The following is a 19077-nucleotide window of genomic DNA, read 5'->3' on the forward strand; positions in this document are numbered from 1 at the left end:
AGGGAAGATGTTCCTTCTTCCTTGGAAGAGAATGAAAGATACGTTTTGTAGTATCTTTTTTTCTTTTTTAAGATATATTTGATGTGGACCATTTTTAAAGTCTTTGTTGAATTTGTTACACTATTGCTTCTGGTTTTTTTTTTTTGCGGTACGTGGGCCTCTCACTGTCGTGGCCTCTCCCGTTGCGGAGCACAGGCTCCGGACGCGCAGGCTCAGCGGCCATGGCTCACAGGCCCAGCCGCTCCGCGGCATGTGGGATCTTCCCGGACCGGGGCACGAACCCGCGTCCCCTGCATCGGCAGGCGGACTCCCAACCACTGCGCCACCAGGGAAGCCCGCTTCTGTTTTTTATGTTTTGGTTTTTTGGCCCTGAGGTATGTGGGATCTTAGCTTCCTGACCTGATCGAACCCACACCCCCTGCATTGGAAAGCGAAGTCTTAACCACTGGACCGCCAGGGAAGTCCCTATAAAGTCCCTATAGTATCTTTTCAAAGATACTGTCTTATTCAAAAGATAATTACATTTCCTTCTTCCCTGAAGTCCTGACTCTTTTCCTTTCACGGGACCTGATGCCCTTGTGTGTGTCGTCAGAAGTGCTCTGGAAATGGAGTCAGGAGGCTCGGGCCCACCCACCCTGCCCCCTTCCCTTGGGTCACGAGGGCTCTTCATGGGACACGTGTCCTGAATTGATTCCTGCACCCTGGGGATGTGGCCCTCATCGCCCTGGGGTCACTGCCCCCACAGGGACGTGTGGGTAGAGGGGTTGCAGCGGCCTCGGCACCCCCGCCATCACCTCTCCCTCCCCCGCAGCATTCCCTGTCACAACTCCAGAACCCCTGGTGCTGGTTACCCCACCGAGGTGCCTCACAGCCAACCGGACCCAGCAGGGTGTGCTCCTGTCCTGGCTCCCACCTGCCAACCACAGCTTCCCCATCGACCGCTACGTCCTGGAGTTCCGCGTTGGAGAGCGCTGGGAGACGCTGGATGACGCCATACCTGGCACTGACGGGGACTTCTTTGCCAGGGACCTGTCCCAGGTGAGGTGCCTAGCGTCTTCCCTGCTGCTTTTCTCAATTCCGGAAGTGACGTGACTCTTCCTAGAATCACTGGAAGCTTTGAGTGACCCAGCTCAGGCGTGTGTGGGCCGCCGCGTACCATCCCACACCTGCACTCCTGTGCTCGTGGGTCTCCTGCCAGGTTTGGGATCCTCAGATCACTGCAGCTGAGGTTGGCAGGTTCAGGGCCTGCCCTGTGGCCGCCGGGAGTGCTGTTCTCGCTTGAGGGGTCTCCAGGTGCCGACACAAGCCGGGGTGGGCTGGGGGCCCAGCTCCCTGCGGGAGTCTGACGTGGGCAGAGGCTTCCCAGAAGGGTTGTCTTCCACTTGCCCAGAGTAGGGTCCCTTCTTTAACAATTCTGAGCCCCTGGAGGAGAAGACGGTACTTTTCTCCAGCTGACTCCCCTTAAACCGGGAGGTCTCTCTAGTTGGAGAGGCAGCAGCTTATTTCTCAGATGCCCACCGTCCCACCTATGTTCCCTCTCCCTTCCCTGCACTCCTGAGAGCCCATGTGGCATCTCTGCCCAACTCTGCTTTCAGTGACCTCATGTTGGTAGCTTGAAATCGGCCACGGTGGGAGTATTCATCCCATGGAAATCGGCAGATACTCCCGAGTCGCAGAGCTGGGGTGGGGGGAGGATGGGCGGCTGTCGCAGGTCCAGGTCGCTTGGCTGACGACGGGGTGTCCTCCCTGGGGCTGTAGGACACGTGGTACGAGTTCCGGGTCCTGGCTGTCATGCAGGATCTGATCAGCGAGCCCAGCAACATCGCCGGCGTCTCCAGCACAGGTACTTGGGGGCGGGGCGGCGTCTGTGGAACAGGTCTTATGGGAAGAGGTTGAGCTGGAAGTAGAGCGAAAGCACCAGCTGAAGCCTGCCAGGTGGGTAGGATTTCTCCATCTAAAGAGCTGCGTTCATGACCGTTTCTATGAGGTAACCACAGAGAGAAATCCAGTTAAGGTTCTTGTTAGAATAGTCGAAAAGGACTTAAGCCCTTTTGCTATAACATTTCTGTTCCTCTGGTGTCATCCTCTTGGGGGTGGGGGGCGAATTGGAGCAAAGAGACAGAAACAGGTCAGCAGTACTTACTGACGCCTCTCGTTAAGACGGCTTCATAATTAGGGTGTTTCATTTGGAAAATTGCTGTTTGGTGTTGTTTTCCTCCATTCCTTCCTCTCCGTAGATATTTTCAGGCTAAATAAAGCCAACTCCCCAGCATTTTCTCCATTTATCTTTCTTTCTCTTGGCTCTGGTCCCATTTCTATACATCTTTCTCCAGCTACACTCCCTCACATGTAGCAGGTCCCTCTCCCAGAAGTGGTTCGCTTGGTCTGGGAAGAGGTTTTTGCTTAGTGATCCAGCAGTGGCTCACGTCCTCGGGCAGTGCTTGCAGAGACCCTCGGAGGCAGTGGGCAAGAGCTGGGCCAAGAAGCTCGTGCTCGGGCCTGGTAGAGATACGGGGGCAGCGGGGAGGGCAGGGGGTGGGCGGGCGAGAAAGCCCGGGGGGAGCGGCTGTGACTTCTGTTGCGTATACTAGGCACTGTGGGGCTGTTTTTCTCTGCACGGAGGTGCCTGCTGTAGCAGCAGAGACGAGCGTACTTCTGTCTTGGCTTCCCTCCAGGGAAGAGAGCTGCAGCCAAGCTAGAAGAGAGGACTTGAGGGTTTGGGGGTGCCTCTCACGAACTGTTCTGCATTCGGTGGCTTTATGTCTCGTTCCCGGCAGTCGGGAGGTTCCCGTGGTAAACAAGAATGCAGCTCCCTTGGCGTTCCCTGTCTTGAAGCCTCCCACTTCCAAAGGCTGAGCCCTCATTTTCTACTCAACCAGTCAGCATGATCTGGATTGTTTTAATCCCTCGCTGTCATCGACATGGCAATGGATTCTGGCTAAATGTATCAAGATACATAGGCTTCCCCTTTGATGAGCCTGTAGAGCAGCACTTATTAACACAACTGTCAGGTGACATGTAACGCAGTGGACTGGTCCAGTTTTGGCTGTCACTCTGAGCTCTGCGAACCTGGGCACCAAGTGAGGCTCACTTCTGCCTGTAGAACAAGGACGTTGTTTGATGCCCCTATCCGTGCCAGCACGTGCCTGTGGTGCCCAGGACATGCTGACCCCCTGCACCGTGATGGTCAGAAAGGGGCACCTGCGTTGTGCAGCGACAGCCCTGCTGCTGCTGCAGTTTCACCCTCTGGGCCCTGGTCCTATAGGGAGGCTGGTGGGAGTCACGATGCCCGCGTGACGCTTAGGCCCCTGCAGTGTCCAGTCAGCTAGTCACGGGTTCCGTGTAGAGCGTGCTGGTAGGTGAGGGTGGCTGGTAAGGTGCTGGGCCAGCGCAGACCATCACAGAGCTGACGTCCCACAGGGAAGAGATAACAGATGGTGTTTCCTCTCCACAAGCAAGGTGGTGATTCCTCGGCTCTGTAAACGCCCTCTTCTCCGTCTTCCCGCCATGCCACCTCTTCATTTTTAGGGCGGAGCCTTAGTGATGTCTGTCCTACACAGGTGGGGAACCACCTGGGGCCCTGGGGAGGGAGGGTCTAACCCGTGCTCTCCCCCTATCCCCCCAGACATCTTCCCGCAGCCGGACCTGACCGACGATGGCCTGGCTCGGCCGGTACTGGCTGGAATCGTGGCCACCATATGCTTCCTGGCTGCGGCCATCCTGTTCAGCACCCTGGCCGCCTGCTTTGTCAACAGGCAGCGCAAGCGGAAGCTCAAGCGCAAGAAAGGTAGGTGTCGCCTTGAAAACAGGGAAACTGGGACCTCGTGGGCAGAGCTGCCGATGGGACTTGCTCTGATGGTGGGAGAGTCGGCTGGGACCGAAACGAGGGTGGAGGCAGACCCGGTGGGGGCATGTGATCCGGGACCCAGACGTGCCAGGTGCTAGGGTGCTGCTTCCCTGCGGGGCTTTGGTCTGGGCCCTGCTGACAGCTGGGGAGGGCTGTGTGGCGTCAGGCCTCAGCGGGCTCCCCTCTTTCTCCCTCCAGACCCTCCACTCTCCATCACGCACTGCAGGAAGAGCCTGGAGTCTCCGTAAGTGGTCTAGCCCCAGAGAGACAGGGTACGGCCATCTGGGGTGGAGGGTGGAGGGCTCGCTCAGCCCCATGACAGTGTTTCTAAGCTGTTTTCCCTTAATTGATCTGCACGGTAATTTTAAGTTGTCCGTACTAATAGGGGGAGCAGTAGTGTAGATGACCCAAAATGGTAGATGAGCTGTTCATTTCTTTGATTTTTTTTCCATCCTAACAGATGTATCTTCTTAATATGCCTTGCTTAAGTTACTCTTAAAATGAGCTTGCATTCCTTGAGCAACCTGGGAGTGAAGTTGCAGGTGTGACTGGAGAGAGGTAGCAAACATAGGAGCAGGCAGAATAAACGCGGAAACGAGGTGTCCATTTGGAAAGTGGACAGCGCACGCCTGGACAGTTGAGAGTTGAGAGTCGGCCAGAGTATTTCACGCCGGCGCACGCCACCCGCCAGCATTCCTCCTCCTCACTGGCGTCCTCCTAGGCGCGTGTGGTACTTTGCAGGGAGAACGGAAAGCAGTAGTGTCCTCTGAGCTTCCTCACGCCTCCTGCTCTCTCCCTGTCCCCAGCTTGTCCTCCGGCAAGGTCAGCCCCGAGAGCATCCGCACACTCCGTGCCCCGTCCGAGTCCTCCGACGACCAGGCCCAGCCGGCGGCCAAGAGGATGCTGAGCCCCGTGCGGGAGAAGGAGCTGTCCTTGTACAAGAAGACCAAGAGGGCCATCAGCAGCAAGAAGTACAGCGTGGCCAAGGCGGAGGCTGAGGCGGAGGCCACCACGCCCATCGAGCTCATCAGCAGGGGCCCCGACGGCCGCTTTGTGATGGACCCCTCCGAGGTGGAGCCCTCTGCGAAGGCTCGGCGCATTGAGGGCTTCCCCTTTGCAGAGGAGACTGACATGTACCCTGAGTTCCGCCAGTCGGATGAGGAGAATGAAGACCCGCTGGTGCCCACGTCTGTGGCTGCCCTCAAGTCCCAGCTGACCCCTCTGTCATCCAGCCAGGAGTCCTACCTGCCACCACCAGCATACAGCCCTCGGTTCCAGCCCCGCAGCCTGGAGGGCCCTGGCGGCCTGGAGGGCCGGCTCCAGGCCACTGGCCAAGCCAGGCCGCCCGCTCCCCGGCCCTTCCACCACGGCCAGTATTACGGGTACCTCAGCAGCAGCAGCCCTGGGGAGGTGGAGCCGCCGCCCTTCTACATGCCGGAGGTGGGCAGCCCCCTGAGCTCTGTCATGTCCTCGCCACCTCTGCACACCGAGGGGCCTTTCGGCCACCCCGCCATCCCCGAGGAGAACGGAGAGAACGCTTCCAACAGCACGCTGCCCTTGACTCAGACGCCCACCGGTGGGCGCTCCCCAGAGCCCTGGGGCCGGCCGGAGTTCCCCTTTGGGGGACTGGAGACCCCGGCCGTGGTGTTCCCCCACCAGCTGCACCCGTGTGATGTGGCTGAGAGTCTGCAGCCTGCGGCCGGCCTCCCCCGAGGACTGCCGCCCGCCTCCCTGCCGGTGCCCGCAGCCTACCCGGGCATCCTGTCTTTGGAGGCGCCCAAGGGCTGGGCTGGCAAGGCGCCGAGCAGAGGCCCTGCCCCAGTGCCCCCCGCCGCCAAGTGGCAGGACAGGCCTGTGCAACCTCTGGTGAGCCAAGGGCAGCTGAGACACACCAGCCAAGGCATGGGCATACCCGTGTTGCCTTACCCCGAGCCGGCCGAGCCGGGGGCGCACGGCGGCCCCAGCGCGCTGGGCCTGGACACCCCGTGGTATGAGCCTCAGCCCCGGCCCCGGCCCAGCCCCCGGCAGGCCAGGCGCGCCGAGCCCAGTTTACATCAAGTGGTGCTACAGCCCTCCCGGCTCTCGCCTCTGACCCAGAGCCCCCTCGGCTCGCGCACCAGCTCCCCCGAGCTCGCCGCGCGGGCCCGGCCGCGCCCCGGCCTCCTGCAGCCCGCCGAGGTGTCGGAGACCGCCCTGCAGCCGCCGGCTGCCGTCAGCTTCTCGCGCAAGTCCACGCCGTCCACGGGCTCCCCGTCCCAGAGCAGCCGCAGCGGCAGCCCCAGCTACCGGCCCACCGTGGGCTTCACCACTCTGGCCACGGGCTACCCCTCCCCTCCGCCAGGCCCCGCGGGGCCTGTGGACCACTTGGATATGTTTGGACAGACGCCTTCCCCTCGGAGGGTGGGGGAGGAGCTGCTCAGACCGGAGCCGCCCCCGCCACCGTTACCTACCGCAGGGTGAGTGTGAGCCGTCTCTCCTGCCCACCGCCGCCTGGTCATCTTCCTCCCCTTTCCTCCCCTGCCCTCGCCCTTCCATCCACCGACTGACAGGGCTTGTCGGGACACGCTGCAGCATCCCTTCGGGAGAGGAGCGCTGGTCTTGGCAGCGGCAGGGAGTGGTCACTGTGGGGGGGGGGTGTGGCTTACCTGCACAGGTACCCTGCCAGGGGCATGAGGGATCTTCCCTATCCAGCCCAGAGCTCTCAGGAGGCCATCCGGGGGCCGGGGAAGAGGACGTGGCCAGGGGATGTGTGGTGTGTCCCCATGAGTGGTCCCCTGGGGCCTTCTGGAGTGGAGAGCCCACCACGTCCCCGTGAGCCTGGCTTTGGGCGGTTCCAGGGTTGGCCCAGAGACCTTGTATCCAGCCTCCTTTTCTTCCTCGGCCTCTCCTCCTCGAAAGCAGGACCCTGGGGCCTGACTTCCCTGGACCACCAGGCTCCCGTCCCCACCCTCCTGCCCTTAGCAGCCTAGTGAGTGCCGCCTCCCGCCCCCACCTGGCCCCCCAGCCTCTCTGGAGGCTGCGTCCTGGAGGCTGGGAGCAAAACCTCAGGCCTCTGAACCGTGTGCCCGAGCCACACGCCCCACCCCAACCTGTGTGCCTCGCAGGGAGCTGCAGACAGACAGACAGACAGACAAGCCCCTGCGATCAGCCGGCCTGGGGGAGCCCACTGTAAACTGTAGCAGCTGGTGTGCCAGGTACCAGTCAGCCTGGACGCCTGCCCGTGTTCTTTCTCTCTGGTCTTTCTTCTGCTCTCCTCCCTCCTCCTCCCACTACTTCCTCCCCAAGTCCGTCCTTCTGTCCGTCTCTCTTCCTTCTCCATCCTCTTTGGGTTGGCCCGACTTGCTGGGAAGAGTCTGCACCGTCCGTAGTCCCCCATCCCTCCTGACCCCCGCCCCGGTTCCGTCCTTTGGTCTCTTCTTGATGTGGCCGCCTGTGCAGGGGAGCAGAGTCCAGAGGAGGCTGGCCTGGTGGTAGGCAGACGGGAGGAGGTCGAGAGGAGGGAGCCCAGCGCCCTTCCCTTGCCCCCTTCCCTCCCCCCCACTCTGGTACCTGGAAGCACAAGCCTCACCTCCCACCCCGGCTCAGGTGGGGAGCAGCTCGGGAGGTGGAGGAGAGCTGCGTGCTGTCTGTGCAGGAGATGCGGGGGGCTGTGCCCTGTCGTCTGTGCTTTGTGCAGCCCTCATCTGCTTCGTCCCATCGTGCCGTCTGGGTCTCTGTCTCTCTCCTTACTGCTCACCCCATTCTCTGGCCTCGCTTGTCGGTTCTCTGGTCCCCGTGCTCCTCCCCTTCCCTCTGGGTGTGCGTGGGTGGTTCCCCGCACCCATGTTGATAACCGCTTTGTTTCTGATTGATCTCAGCTATCTGGGCAGTGTTGTCGAGACAAGCCTCTCTTCAGCTCAATAGGTAAGGGAGCTCCGGCTGGGTGGGTGGGCAGGGGGCGGACCAGCGGACGGGCTTCCGCAGGGCCAGCGCTTCCTCCATAGGGGAATCCAGACCACAGCCCTCACCCCTCTGTGGGGCGGCAGCCTCCGCCCCGATGGCCCATGGCTTCTGGGTCCCCACGCCCTGCTGCTCCACGGCTGCCGGGCCTCGCTCGCACTGCCTCGCTGCAGCTTCTGAGCCCCTCCCAGAGCCTCCCTGCAGTTTTTGCACTCAGACACCTCGCCATCCTGCTGCCCAGAGCTTCCCGCAGAAGCCCTTGGGGCCCTGCATGCACCCTCAGGGGCTTAGAATGCCTACGAGCGCTTTGCACCTCTGCACCTTGGAAACCTGGCTGGGCACGTGGTGTCTCGGAGCACCGGCCCCTTTCTGCCCAGTTTCCCCAGTAGCAGGCGTAGAGACCCCCTTCCTCCCTCAGCCCCCCTGGTGCAGATCTCCCCCTGGGGTGGCCGCTCCCTCACTGTCCTCTTGGGATCCTGCCAATGCTCGGTCCTCCCAGGAGCACGCGGCTGGGCTACGGCCCTGCTCCTTTCCTCACCAGCCAGGTCCTTCTCAGGACCAGGCCACCTGTCGTCCTCTGAGGGCAGGGGCAGGTCACCACTCCTGAGCCTGCTCTGCAGCCTGTTGGCTGTCACAGGACTGAGGCGTGGACCTTGCCCGCGGGCTCACGTTGCTCTCAAGGTCCCTGCAGTAGCCACTCCTGATGTCCCGGGGCCACAGCTCCGGGAAGGGGTCTTGGAGGAGCTCCGCCGGAGGAGAGGACAGGCCCCCGGGCAGAAGGCAGCTCTGCTCTCCATGTGGGCGACTCCTTCCAGGTGGAGGTCTCGGGAGCTTGACACCAGAGGGGTGCCAAGTCTCTCTGAGAGGTTTTTGTGGTCCCCTGAGGCCTGCTCAGTCTCACGGCCGCTGACAAGATCTTCCTTTTGCCGTGGACGCCAGTCCCGTGCTTGTGGCAACAAGCACACGCAGGCACCAGGCACTCAGATGGGAGAGGGAGCCTCCTCTGGGCGCTTCTGGCTTCCCGGGTTGAAGTCTCTGCATCCCTTCCCCACCTGGAGACGGCAGGAGGGCTAACGGTCCTGACTCAGGACCATCGGTCTCCTCTGGGCGTAAGGATGGCCTCCCGTAAACAGGACGGCCGTGCCATGAGAGTGTCTGCAGCCAGAGGTCGCGGGATTGTGTGAGGCTGGCCGGGTGCCACGCCGCAGCCATGAGCTCGGGGAGACCAGGGACAGTGTAGTTAGGAGCGGCCAACGGGGTGACAGTGATGGGACCGCCCTCCACCTTCCTGCTCTCCTCCCTGCCCCCAGTTGTGACTCCCCTGCTGCCCCCAGAGGAGTGATGACTCCAGGCCCAGCTCTCGCTCCACTCTGGGAAAGTGCCTGGGTCCGGGCCCCGTTCTGGTTCGTGACCCCCCTCCCCGGTGTCCCCGCCTGCCAGACCCGGGGGCTGGGTGCCCTCTCACTGCTGTGGTAAACCAGGAAACCAGGGGCGCGATGCAGGGTGGTTTCCGCCTGGCCCGGCCAGCTCTCCAGCCTTGGGGAGTCAGGCCCTCACTGTGCTGCCTGCCGAGAGCTCTGGGTGGAGGCTGCTGGGCCCTTGCAGGAGCCAGGCTCCTTCTTGGGCGCCACTCTCACACTGCCTTTGCATGTGTCCCCGCTGGGTCTCGTTGGAGGTGGTGTGACTCGTCTCGTCCACGTGTGTCCTTGCTCTGTTCCCACTTCCTTCGCTCTCCCCTGTTCTGCTCCCGCCCCGCCTCCTCTCCCCTTTCCTCCTCCTCCCAGCTCCCTTCTCGGACCTGTCCCTTTGTGGATGGGGCTCTCAGTTCCCTGTCTGACACCAGTAGCGGCCCTGTTCTTGCATCCCCTCTGATCCCCTTTCCTGTTCATACTGACCTTGGCCTCCACGAGGCAGGTGGGTTGGGAGCGTGCTGGGGCCCCTTGTACTGGGTGAATCGTGGGAAGGAGGTCCCGTTGGTAAAAGCCTCTGCCGAGTTCGGAGGCCACACACTTGGCCCACCAGAGGGGGGCTGTCTGTGGGCGCAGTGGTGGGCACTGATCTCCGGACTCCTGGCTGGCTGTGCTGTGGCAGAGGGTGGGTTCACCCATGTCCTGGCTACACCGTGGATGTGAGGGGGTGTCCTCGGTCTCCACCCCAGTCCTGTAGTCAGACGGCAGAGTGTCCGCTCAGGAGAGGAAGGATGTGCTCCTTCATCACTGCTCTGCCTGTCACCGGGCACGGCAGCCGCCGGGGTAATGGCCAGCTCTTGGGGCAGGAGGGCAGGAAAAGTCCGGAGGATTTCGACTGTCCTGCCCTGTGGTTTGCCTTTTTGAACCTGGCTGTGTCTTTCTTCCCCTGCTCTGGGTGAGCATAGAGATATGCACTAAGGCCTCTGGGGCTATCTCGTTGTGATTTGGATTTTGTATGGATTTTATAACAGGTGAGAGAGAGAAAAAGAGAGTGTTAAGGTCAGTTTCAGGCTGTCTTTGGTAGGTGTGAACCACAAAGAAACACCTGTGGGACAGAGAACTGGGGTTCATGGGGAACACGGTCCGGAGAAGCCCCTGGGCTTTAATTTCAGGGCTTCACCTTCCAGTAATGCTCGTACTTTCTGGGGGATGGGGTCCAAGTTTGCTGAATTCTTGCGTGTTCTGGAAGAACTGGGGCTGACTGGAAAGAGAACTCCGGCCTCACCTCCCTGGAGGGCACCCCACTGGTCACCCCTGGACTACCTGCTGCCCTTGTTCCAGGGATGGGATGGAGCTGCTTCACCCAGCCTCCTACTGTCTGAACGTCATCGGCATCAAAAGTCCATTACCTGAAAGTCCCCTGGAGGGCTTGGTGTTGATAGGGGACATGGCCCCCCCTTCCCCCTTCCCAGAGAAGGGAGGTGGTTTGATGTCTGCTGGGACACATTTCATGTGACTTTTCTACATAATTAGCTGAATATAAAGACCCATTTTGCCCCCTCCCCTGTACCTCCCGTCCTTCCAGACCCTTGCTTTTATCTTTTGCCTCCTGTACCGGGAGAGTGTTCCAGTGCCTTGGGGAGCCTTCTCCTGTCGTGCATCTGAGCCTGAGCACCAAGCCAAACGCGAAAACAGGTGGACAGCAGGTGCCTTGGAAGAGCTGGAGCTTGGCTGTTTCACAGGGGAAAATTGGCTTCCCCCACTCAGTGGATTGTTGCTGCTCAGGGCATCACTTCAGCCAGCTTTCGCCCTCCCTGGTCTGTCTTCTCTGGCTCTGCCACCGAAGCAGAGGATGTCGGTGACTGTGGCAGCGAGCGCGTGCAGTGCAGGCTGATTGCTCAGGTGCATGCGAAAGCAGTGTTTTCCTTCCATGTAGCTTCTGCACCTGTTTCCCTTAGAAGGAAGTTGGACACGCAGTTTATCTGATGTTGAGAGTCCTGGCTCTTACCCCATGATAACTGGATTATAAGACAGACTGCCTAACCTCTCTAAACTAACTTCAGTTTCTCCATCTGAAAAGTGGGGTCAATACAGTATTTGCCTCTTAGGGATGTTGTAAGGGTTAAAGAAAATTATTGCAGGGAACATAGATCAGTGCCTGGCGTGGTAAGTGGTAAGTAAATGCTGTATGATAAAAGTGGTAATAGTAGTAATATGTTGCTTGTAATAATAATGTTGTCCCTGGAAGTTTCAGCTGGCTTGGAGCATCCCTAGGAGTTTTTGGGGGCACCCTGTACCCATTTCTCTCATGCCCAGAGGGTCACCCTGAATTGCGCTGTTTGCTTACTGGACCTTGGGTCCACTTGCTTGCCATGCACCTCCTCAGACTGTACACCATTCATCTGTATGGCCTGTTGGAAGACTCTGGCCAGGACCAGGAGGCAGATGAACTGAGCTGTGGATTCATGTCTTTTTCCTTTTAGGCAGCACGAAGAAGCCTTAGTCCAGGACGAGCGGGGGGTGAGGACGTTGCATCAGCTCTGGGAAGTCATGCTCCCTCGTGCCCTGGCCATCTCCAACCTTTGTCTGCCTCCCAAGTTTCCTTCCTATTGCTGCTGTGCAGGGTCTCCATGGGTAGGCTGTGAGGTTTGTGAAAGAGGAAGGAAGGGGGAGTTGGCAGGCAGGTCTTCGGGGTGAAGACCCGACCTCCAGTGGTGAGCTGGACTCCTTCTCTCTGAGACCGTGTGTGCATGTAGCTGGGTTCTTAGTTCTGTGCTCTTAGGGGGCTGTTGAAAATTAATGTTTCTGACCTGAACTTGGGAGGAGCTTCTCCATGCTGTACCTACTAAAGGACGCTGGAATGATGGCATCCATCAAAGAAGATGTAGGTTGCTTCACTGTCAGTTAGCGCAAGAAACCCCAGGAACCAGAGGCTTATCTACAGTTAGTCTGTATGTTTTTCTTTCTCATCCCTGCAGAGATATCTGATGTTGGGGAGATGTGGCTGTAGTCTTCCCACCCCTCTTCTTTTTTTTTTTAAACCTTAGATTGCTTGCTCACCACTGGGGACTTTTTTTCCCCTCACAGGTTTGGCTGTCTACTCCTTCCTGTCAGAATTTACCCACCACTGATTGTGAGGGAGGTGGAAGAGGGAGGTGTGGGGATGGAGGGAGAGTGACTCGCCCCCATCCACCAGGGTCCTGGAGTGTCCCTGCTTCCCTGATGGCATGCTAATGCCAGCACTGGAGGGAAAGAAAGAGCAACCTGTCTCCCTCTTCCCCCCTTACTCCTCAGGGTCCAAGTTTGGCTTACTTTGAGAAGAAATGGCATTGATCCATATCTTCTAGATTTTCTTCTTTTATGATCCTTGAACAGTTCTCTCCAGTAAGCGCAAACTGTCACAGACAGTCCATCCTCTCAGCTCTCTTTGGGCCCCTTTGTCACCTGGGCAGCACAGGCTCCAGTTAAGTTGTTGCCTTTGTCCTAACCATGCAGTTGCTCTGTTAGGCAAACGGCTACACCCACTCGACAACTGGGGCAGAAAGAGACGCTGACGTAGGTGGTCCCCTCTCCCATAACCTTGGTTTTTCTGTCGAATCTTAAAATATGGATCCACTGGATACCTGCTGCGGATATCAAGGGCTTTGCAAGCCTGCCTGATTTGGACACTCTCACCGTCACGATCCACTTCCATCCTCTTCTGTTCTCTCACATGACTGATGAAGCCTGAGCCCAGTCTGCTGCTGAAATGTTGGTGGACGACAACTGTTAGTTGCTGTTGGCTGCCGGGGTTCTGCCTGAATCTTGGCGATGGAGGAGATGATTTCACTGGGCATTGGGTTCCCATCTGGCCCGGCCCTGTCTTTCCCGGAGGAGGACAGTCAGTGGGGTGGGGTTGTTCTTCCAGTCCTTTAATCTGCCCCTTTACTTTTCATTTCAAGGTCTTGACTGTGATGATCCACAAACTTCAGACATCCCAGCTGCTTCCTTCTCCGACTTCCTTGCCCCAGCTTGAGTGCCGTGTGATGGGTTCGCCATTAAAGACTGTCTCTCCCTTTCCTAGGCCATCTGATGGCTCTACAGATTGGTGTCCACCTGCAGCAGGCCTCCCACTGCTGGAGCTCTCCATTGGGGTTCTCTCTTCCAGGAGCAGCAGGAAGGCAGGTGTCAAGGAGCTGGTCATGGGCACCTGGGACTCCGTAGAGCTGTGCTCTGTCTCCTCTGGGTCAGCTACTTGGCTTTCTTCCAGCTCCTCTTCCAAAGCTCTCTCGTCCGGGAGCTGACCTGTGCCTCTCCAATTGTCCCTTCCAGGACACATCCACCTGCTCCTGGGAATGCTGCTGTACCTGAGAGGCTGGAGGCTCTGAAATACCAACGGATAAAGAAGCCCAAAAAGTCATCCAAGGGCTCCTCGAAGTCAAAGAAACGATCCGGTAAATGTCGAGAAGCACCCTGCTCCTCTCTTCCCACCCTGACCTGCCACTATGGGCTTGTCTGGCTCAGGATCCCAGCCCTGGGTTCTCTGCACAATCGACTCCTCCAGCTTATCTCGTTCTTTGCTTCTCTTTAATACTAATTGTCAAGTAATATACAAATAGAATTTTCGTATCAAAAAATGAGAAAAGTAAGGTTAAAAGTCTCAGATCATCCTCCCAGTTCTGTTTCATCCAACCTGGGAACCATCCTTCTTGGGGGTATGTGTGTTCAGAACCCTTCTGTGCATACGCCTTTAGAAAACATGGCATTGTTTCAGTGTATTTTTTTTTGGCTGCGTTGGATCTTTGTTGCTGTGCGCGGGCTTTCTCTAGTTGCGGCGAGCGGGGGCTACTCTTCATTGCGGTGTGCGGGCTTCTCATCATGGTGGCTTTTCGTTGTGGAGCACAGGCTCTAGGTGTGTGGGCTTCAGTAGTTGTGGCGCACAGGCTTAGTGGTTGTGGCTCCCAGGCTCTAGAGCGCAGGCTCAGTAGTTGTGAACAGGCTTAGTTGCTCCGCGGCATGTGGGATCTTCCCAGACCAGGGATCGAACCCGTGTCCCCTGCATTGGCAGGCGGATTCTCAACTACTGTGCCACCAGGGAAGTCCCCTGTATTTTTTAACAACGTAAATAGTACTTTTCTTTCTCATTCTGTCACATGCCTTGGACATATCCCTATCTCCTTAAATATTTCCTCTTTATCATTTCAGGCCTCTGGTTGGACATGAAATTCTGGGGTCCTACTCAGTGTTAAGGGGTCACTGTGGCATGGACTCAGCCTCTGCGGGCTGGCCAGACTTTTCTCCATGAGATAGAGTGAAATTGCCGTATTTCATGAAAAGGACACCACTACTGAAATGCGTGATGTTTATCCAGCAGCGATAGGTAGCTTCTAATATAGTGCAAAAATAATTCAGCCGTTTTTCAGACTTAGAAAATATTTATCACGTGCTCTCTTTTTACCAGTGGTTTTAGAAGTGCTGTGACAGGCCGTCCAGGAAGACCACTGCACAGCTTCCTTGCCAGTCTTTCTTATCTACCAGAGTGCAACTTTCTGCAGAGGCTGGGTTATGGAAGAGTGATACACAGAGGCCCTTGAATCTTTGGGAAGCAGTGAGCGGTTAGTTCTCACTTAGCCTTCAGGTGGTATTATTATCCTGTTAGTTTATAGGTTGGAATACTGAGGTAGAGAGAAAGAAAATGAATTTTTTAGGTTTTGGGAGAGAAATTAGAGCCCAAAGCTGAATTTTCAACCCATTTAAGCCCATTTCAGGTTAGGACCCATCTACATACCTACCTACCTACCTATCATTTATCTATTATCTTTTTTTTTTTTTTTTCAAAAAAGTCCCACGAGATGCCTATATTCTCTGTTGTTCTGCTTGCAGCGGTCCTGTTTCCTGTCATATGTCCACAACTCGCAAATGCCCCCCGTATTTAGCCCAGATCTTGTCCATGAGCTCAAGTCTCATATTTTCAGGTGCCTCCTCCACATGCAGCTGGATGTCCTGTAAGCCTCTTCCGTGTCCAAAATAGTTACTGATTATCTAGATGTGCTTCTCGGTTCTTTCCCAGTTTCATAAAAGGCACTCCTACCTGCCCAGTTGCTCAGGGTACTTCATCCTTGACCCTCTTCCTTTCACGTCTTACCTCCAGTCCATCTGGTAAGGTCTGTTGACTTAACTTTTAAAACACATCCTGAATCTGACCACTTTTTTCTGTCTCAAATGCTAAAGCTAAATTACGAGTCATTCCCATCTCTCACCTTGCCCAGAGCAGCGGCCTCCTCTCTGGCCCTCCTGCCTCCGTCCTGGCTCCTGCAGTGTATTCACACAGTGAACAGAGTGATTTTTAGAAAGTCCCGGGAGTGTGCACACACGTACACGCATGCACACGCACACACACGCTTCTGATTAAAACCCTCCAGAAGCTTCCCTTCCCCCTGCAATCAGAACAGACTTCTGCCCGCCCTTCCTGCCTCACCGACTCTGCTCGCTCTGAGTTACCGTGACGTCCTTCCTTCGGTCAACAGGTCACGTTTGCTCTCAGCCTGGGGCTTTCACACCGTGGGAACACTTCTCCCACAGGTCTGTGGAAGGTTCATAATTCAAGACTCGCCTCGGTGTTACTCCTTCAGAGTAGAAGCAGTGCCTCATTCATTTGCCGTCTAGTGATCCTATTTTATCTTTCTTGGTAGCACTTGCAGTATCTGACGGTTTTATGTCTGTAGTTTTTAAGTCTTTATATTTTGTCTCTTCCTCCCCATTGCCACATTGAAGTATAATCTTCTAGAATGCAAGGGCTTTACCTCTGTGTCCCCAGAAGGACCATAAGGCAGAGGGATGGCCCTGGCAGTCCAGGGTGGGCCAGACCTGACTCTAATGCATATGGATAAAATCTGTGTGACGTCCATCACTGCCTGGGGGAGGCGGTGGGGGGGAAAAGTGTGCTGAGTCCCAACCCCAGTACCTAGAATGATGCCTGGTACCCAGGAGGCACTAAAAGAGACGTATGAATATTTCTTTAATATCGATAAATAGAAGAAATATTAGATAAAAGGTATTGAATATATTCAATATTAAATAGAAGATGAAAAAGAGATGTTGCTTGGCTAGAGCTGTGAATCTGCAGGAAGTACAGCCACAGCCGTCCTGCCTCCTGGCTCTCACTAGGACAGCACTTGGGGTGGCCCCGGGCACTGGCCCTTTGTGGTTCCTCTGCTGCCCATTCTGCACTTGGGTGATTCCGGCGTGTGACCCTAGAGGCCGGGCACCGTGCCCTGCAGAGGACGGCTGGGTGTGTGAGGCTGCCTTCTCCCTTTCACCACTGTCTTCTCTTTTCCTGTGTGTGTGCACCTGCTCCTCCTCAGATGGTTCTGCCTCGCAGGCTCAGAACCTTCCAAACTCTCAGGTCCTGTGGCCCGACGAAGCTGTCTGCCTCCGGAGGAAGAAGAGACATTCCCGGCCCGACCCCTTTGCCCGACTCTCAGACTTGTGCCACCGCCAGCTTCCGGAAGACCAGACGGCAATTCTCAGCAGCGTGGAGCATGATGATCCTGGCCACGCCACTTTGCTGTGATGCCACAACTTAAGCGTCCCCTGGGCAAGGATGCTGGCCGAGGGGCAAGGGTGGGCACGGGCGATGGGTGTGCGGGGCTTCATCCTCCCCTGCCAGTGGAGGGGTGGCCTGGTCGTTAGTTTCCAGGGCTGCTCAGACCCTGGTTCTGCTTGTTCTCCCTCTGGCCTGAGCGGGTGTCTCCTCTGCATCCTGGCCTGCTGGCCTCGTGTCCAGCAGAGAGGGCTGAGGGCAGACTGGCCGCCGTGGCTGTGTGTAGAGCTCGGGAAGTGAACTGGGGACAGGAAGAGCTATGCCTCCTCCCCCGCCTTCCCCTCTTCACTGGATGGATTTTTCCCACCTCCTCAAATATCTCTGGAGTGCAAAAGAGGAAGCAATGGCTCTCACTGCTGTCTGCTTCTGTTCAGTTTCTCAAGTCCTGAAAGAGGGCTGGACTTCCTGCCATCTTCCAGACTCTACATATATATAGATATAGATGCAACTGCGTATGTGTGGAGTTTGTGGGTTTCTTTATGTATATATATGTACGTGGAAGCAAACGCTGTTTACTTCTGTGGTCAATGGAAGGAGGAGGGAGAGGGCAGCTGGCATGTGGGCTTTGTGAGGGGCTCGCGGGGGCCCTGGTGTCTCTATCTCGGGAATGAGTCCTTCTGAAGTGGGATTCATGCCTTCTCAGCTGAATTCCCCGTTTGTCTTGACCTTCTCCCATTCAGAGTGGTTCCTGCTGCCTGCTTTGGGGGGTTCAGCAGTGAGTTACCACAGAACTAAACACAGCCTTTATTTCTTGGTTCTGGGTGAAGAAGGGTGGCTGGTGAACGGCCAGGCAGGCATCTCTCTTCGTTCCATGGTTTGGCTCAGAAGTAGAAACTGCTTAGCAGCGGGGCCGGGAGGTGGCCCTGTGCTCAGACTCAAGCTCATCGTCAGCCCCTTGGTCCAGCCAGGCTTGGAGCCCTGTGGCCGAGGGCCTCCCACTCTGGAGCCATCTGTGCCGAGCACCAGGCGCCGTGGCTCTATTTATATCCCAGCCTGGCTCCGCACCCTCTGGAGCGCTGTTCCAAAGCCCTGATTGGATTCCTCCTTTCCTTTTGTGGGAGCTAATTCCCCAGATTGATTAATTGCCACGTGTGGGGAGCCCGCCCGCGCTCATCTCCATGCCTCCCACGTGCAGCCCGCCGCAGACCTGAGTTCCCACAGGATGGGATCAGATAAAGCTGGGGGGCCTCAGATTCTGGGTTCTGGGGGTGCTCAGGCCCCTATTCCCCCAGGTCTGTTTATATAGAACTGGCTGAGGCCTGGGAGTGAAGCTGGAAGGGGTGGGAGGCAGGAGCCAGGCTCCATCCTTTCCCTGCCGAATTCTTGTCCTAACTCAGACTCTTAGCACCCAGAAGCTTCTGCGAGGTCGTCTTACAGCGACTACAGATGTATCTCTCTCTTCCAGTAAGGTAACGGCGCTGCCCTTGACAGGGCAGAAGGCCTCAGTGTGGCTGGGGTGCGTCTGGCGTCTTTCTCCTCCTCTCGTGCAGGAGCCTGCTCTTCCGGCCACCCGAGAATCGAGGGGGCTGTCAGGTTCCGCCAAGTACTTCCTTCTTGGTGCTGCTGTCTTGGTGGGTTTGGGGACATCCCTTGTCCCCAGATACCTGCTTGGATGTTGGCCCAGCCAAAGCACTGGAGACTTCTGTGGCTCTCAGCCCGGTGACCCAGGCGAGGCGGCCCGAGAGCAGGCAGCTGCACATCCCTGGGAGCTTCCATCCTAGGGGTGAATCCGCTGCCACGCAGACCCGCCCCGTGCTTCCTTCTCTTGCCCAGCGAGTGGGGACCAATTCCACCCTTGAGGCTCTGCCTCAGAAGTCACAAAAACCACAGTTTCTTTCCAAACGCGACACATTGTGGAGAAAGGAGTGGCAGGGGCAGCACTTGTGGCCTCGCCGTGTCCACTGCCCAGCCCCCGGGTGGAGCCTGCACCATCTGGCCAGTGCACTTCGCTGGGCACCAAGTCCAAGTCCAAGCCACCCTCCGGGCGGCAGCTCCAGCGAAGCAGCGACTCTGCTTCCTTCCTGAGGCAGCACTACCTCTGCCACCGTGCCCGACAGGGGACACATGGGCACCTCCTCTGGGCCCTGGGGTCGGTTGTGGCCTTTGTGCGTACTCTCATGGTGGCTGTTTCTCGAGCAGAGCAGATCCTGCTGGACTGTACGTGAGACGTCAGGGCTGTGTGTCTTCAGGGTGAACTAGGCCACCCTTTCTGAGCCCCGTGCTGGGACTGCAGGCCCCGAGGTTACAACAGAAGAGGAGATAGGGAAGGCTCTGCTGCTTTACGGTGGCATACAGGGCCC

The 19077-nt window shown here is 57.4% G+C and overlaps 1 protein-coding gene across 1 annotated transcript in view; it reads left to right on the forward strand.

The window, feature by feature from the left end:
* IGSF9B (immunoglobulin superfamily member 9B) overlaps positions 1 to 17271 on the forward strand; it is a 42667-nt gene extending 25396 nt beyond the window's left edge. Inside the window, exons 14-20 of the mRNA XM_029208366.1 lie at positions 812 to 1038; positions 1759 to 1843; positions 3626 to 3787; positions 4046 to 4091; positions 4654 to 6303; positions 13507 to 13628; positions 16539 to 17271. Of these exons, the coding sequence (XP_029064199.1) occupies positions 812 to 1038; positions 1759 to 1843; positions 3626 to 3787; positions 4046 to 4091; positions 4654 to 6303; positions 13507 to 13628; positions 16539 to 16747 (2501 nt within the window). The 3' untranslated portion in view covers positions 16748 to 17271. The remainder of the gene's footprint in view (positions 1 to 811; positions 1039 to 1758; positions 1844 to 3625; positions 3788 to 4045; positions 4092 to 4653; positions 6304 to 13506; positions 13629 to 16538) is intronic.
* Positions 17272 to 19077: the final 1806 nt, after the last annotated feature.

This window comes from Monodon monoceros, unplaced genomic scaffold, assembly GCF_005190385.1.
Source record: "Monodon monoceros isolate NGI ecotype Baffin Bay Population unplaced genomic scaffold, NGI_Narwhal_1 Super_Scaffold_7, whole genome shotgun sequence".
Taxonomy (NCBI): Eukaryota; Metazoa; Chordata; class Mammalia; order Artiodactyla; family Monodontidae; genus Monodon; species Monodon monoceros.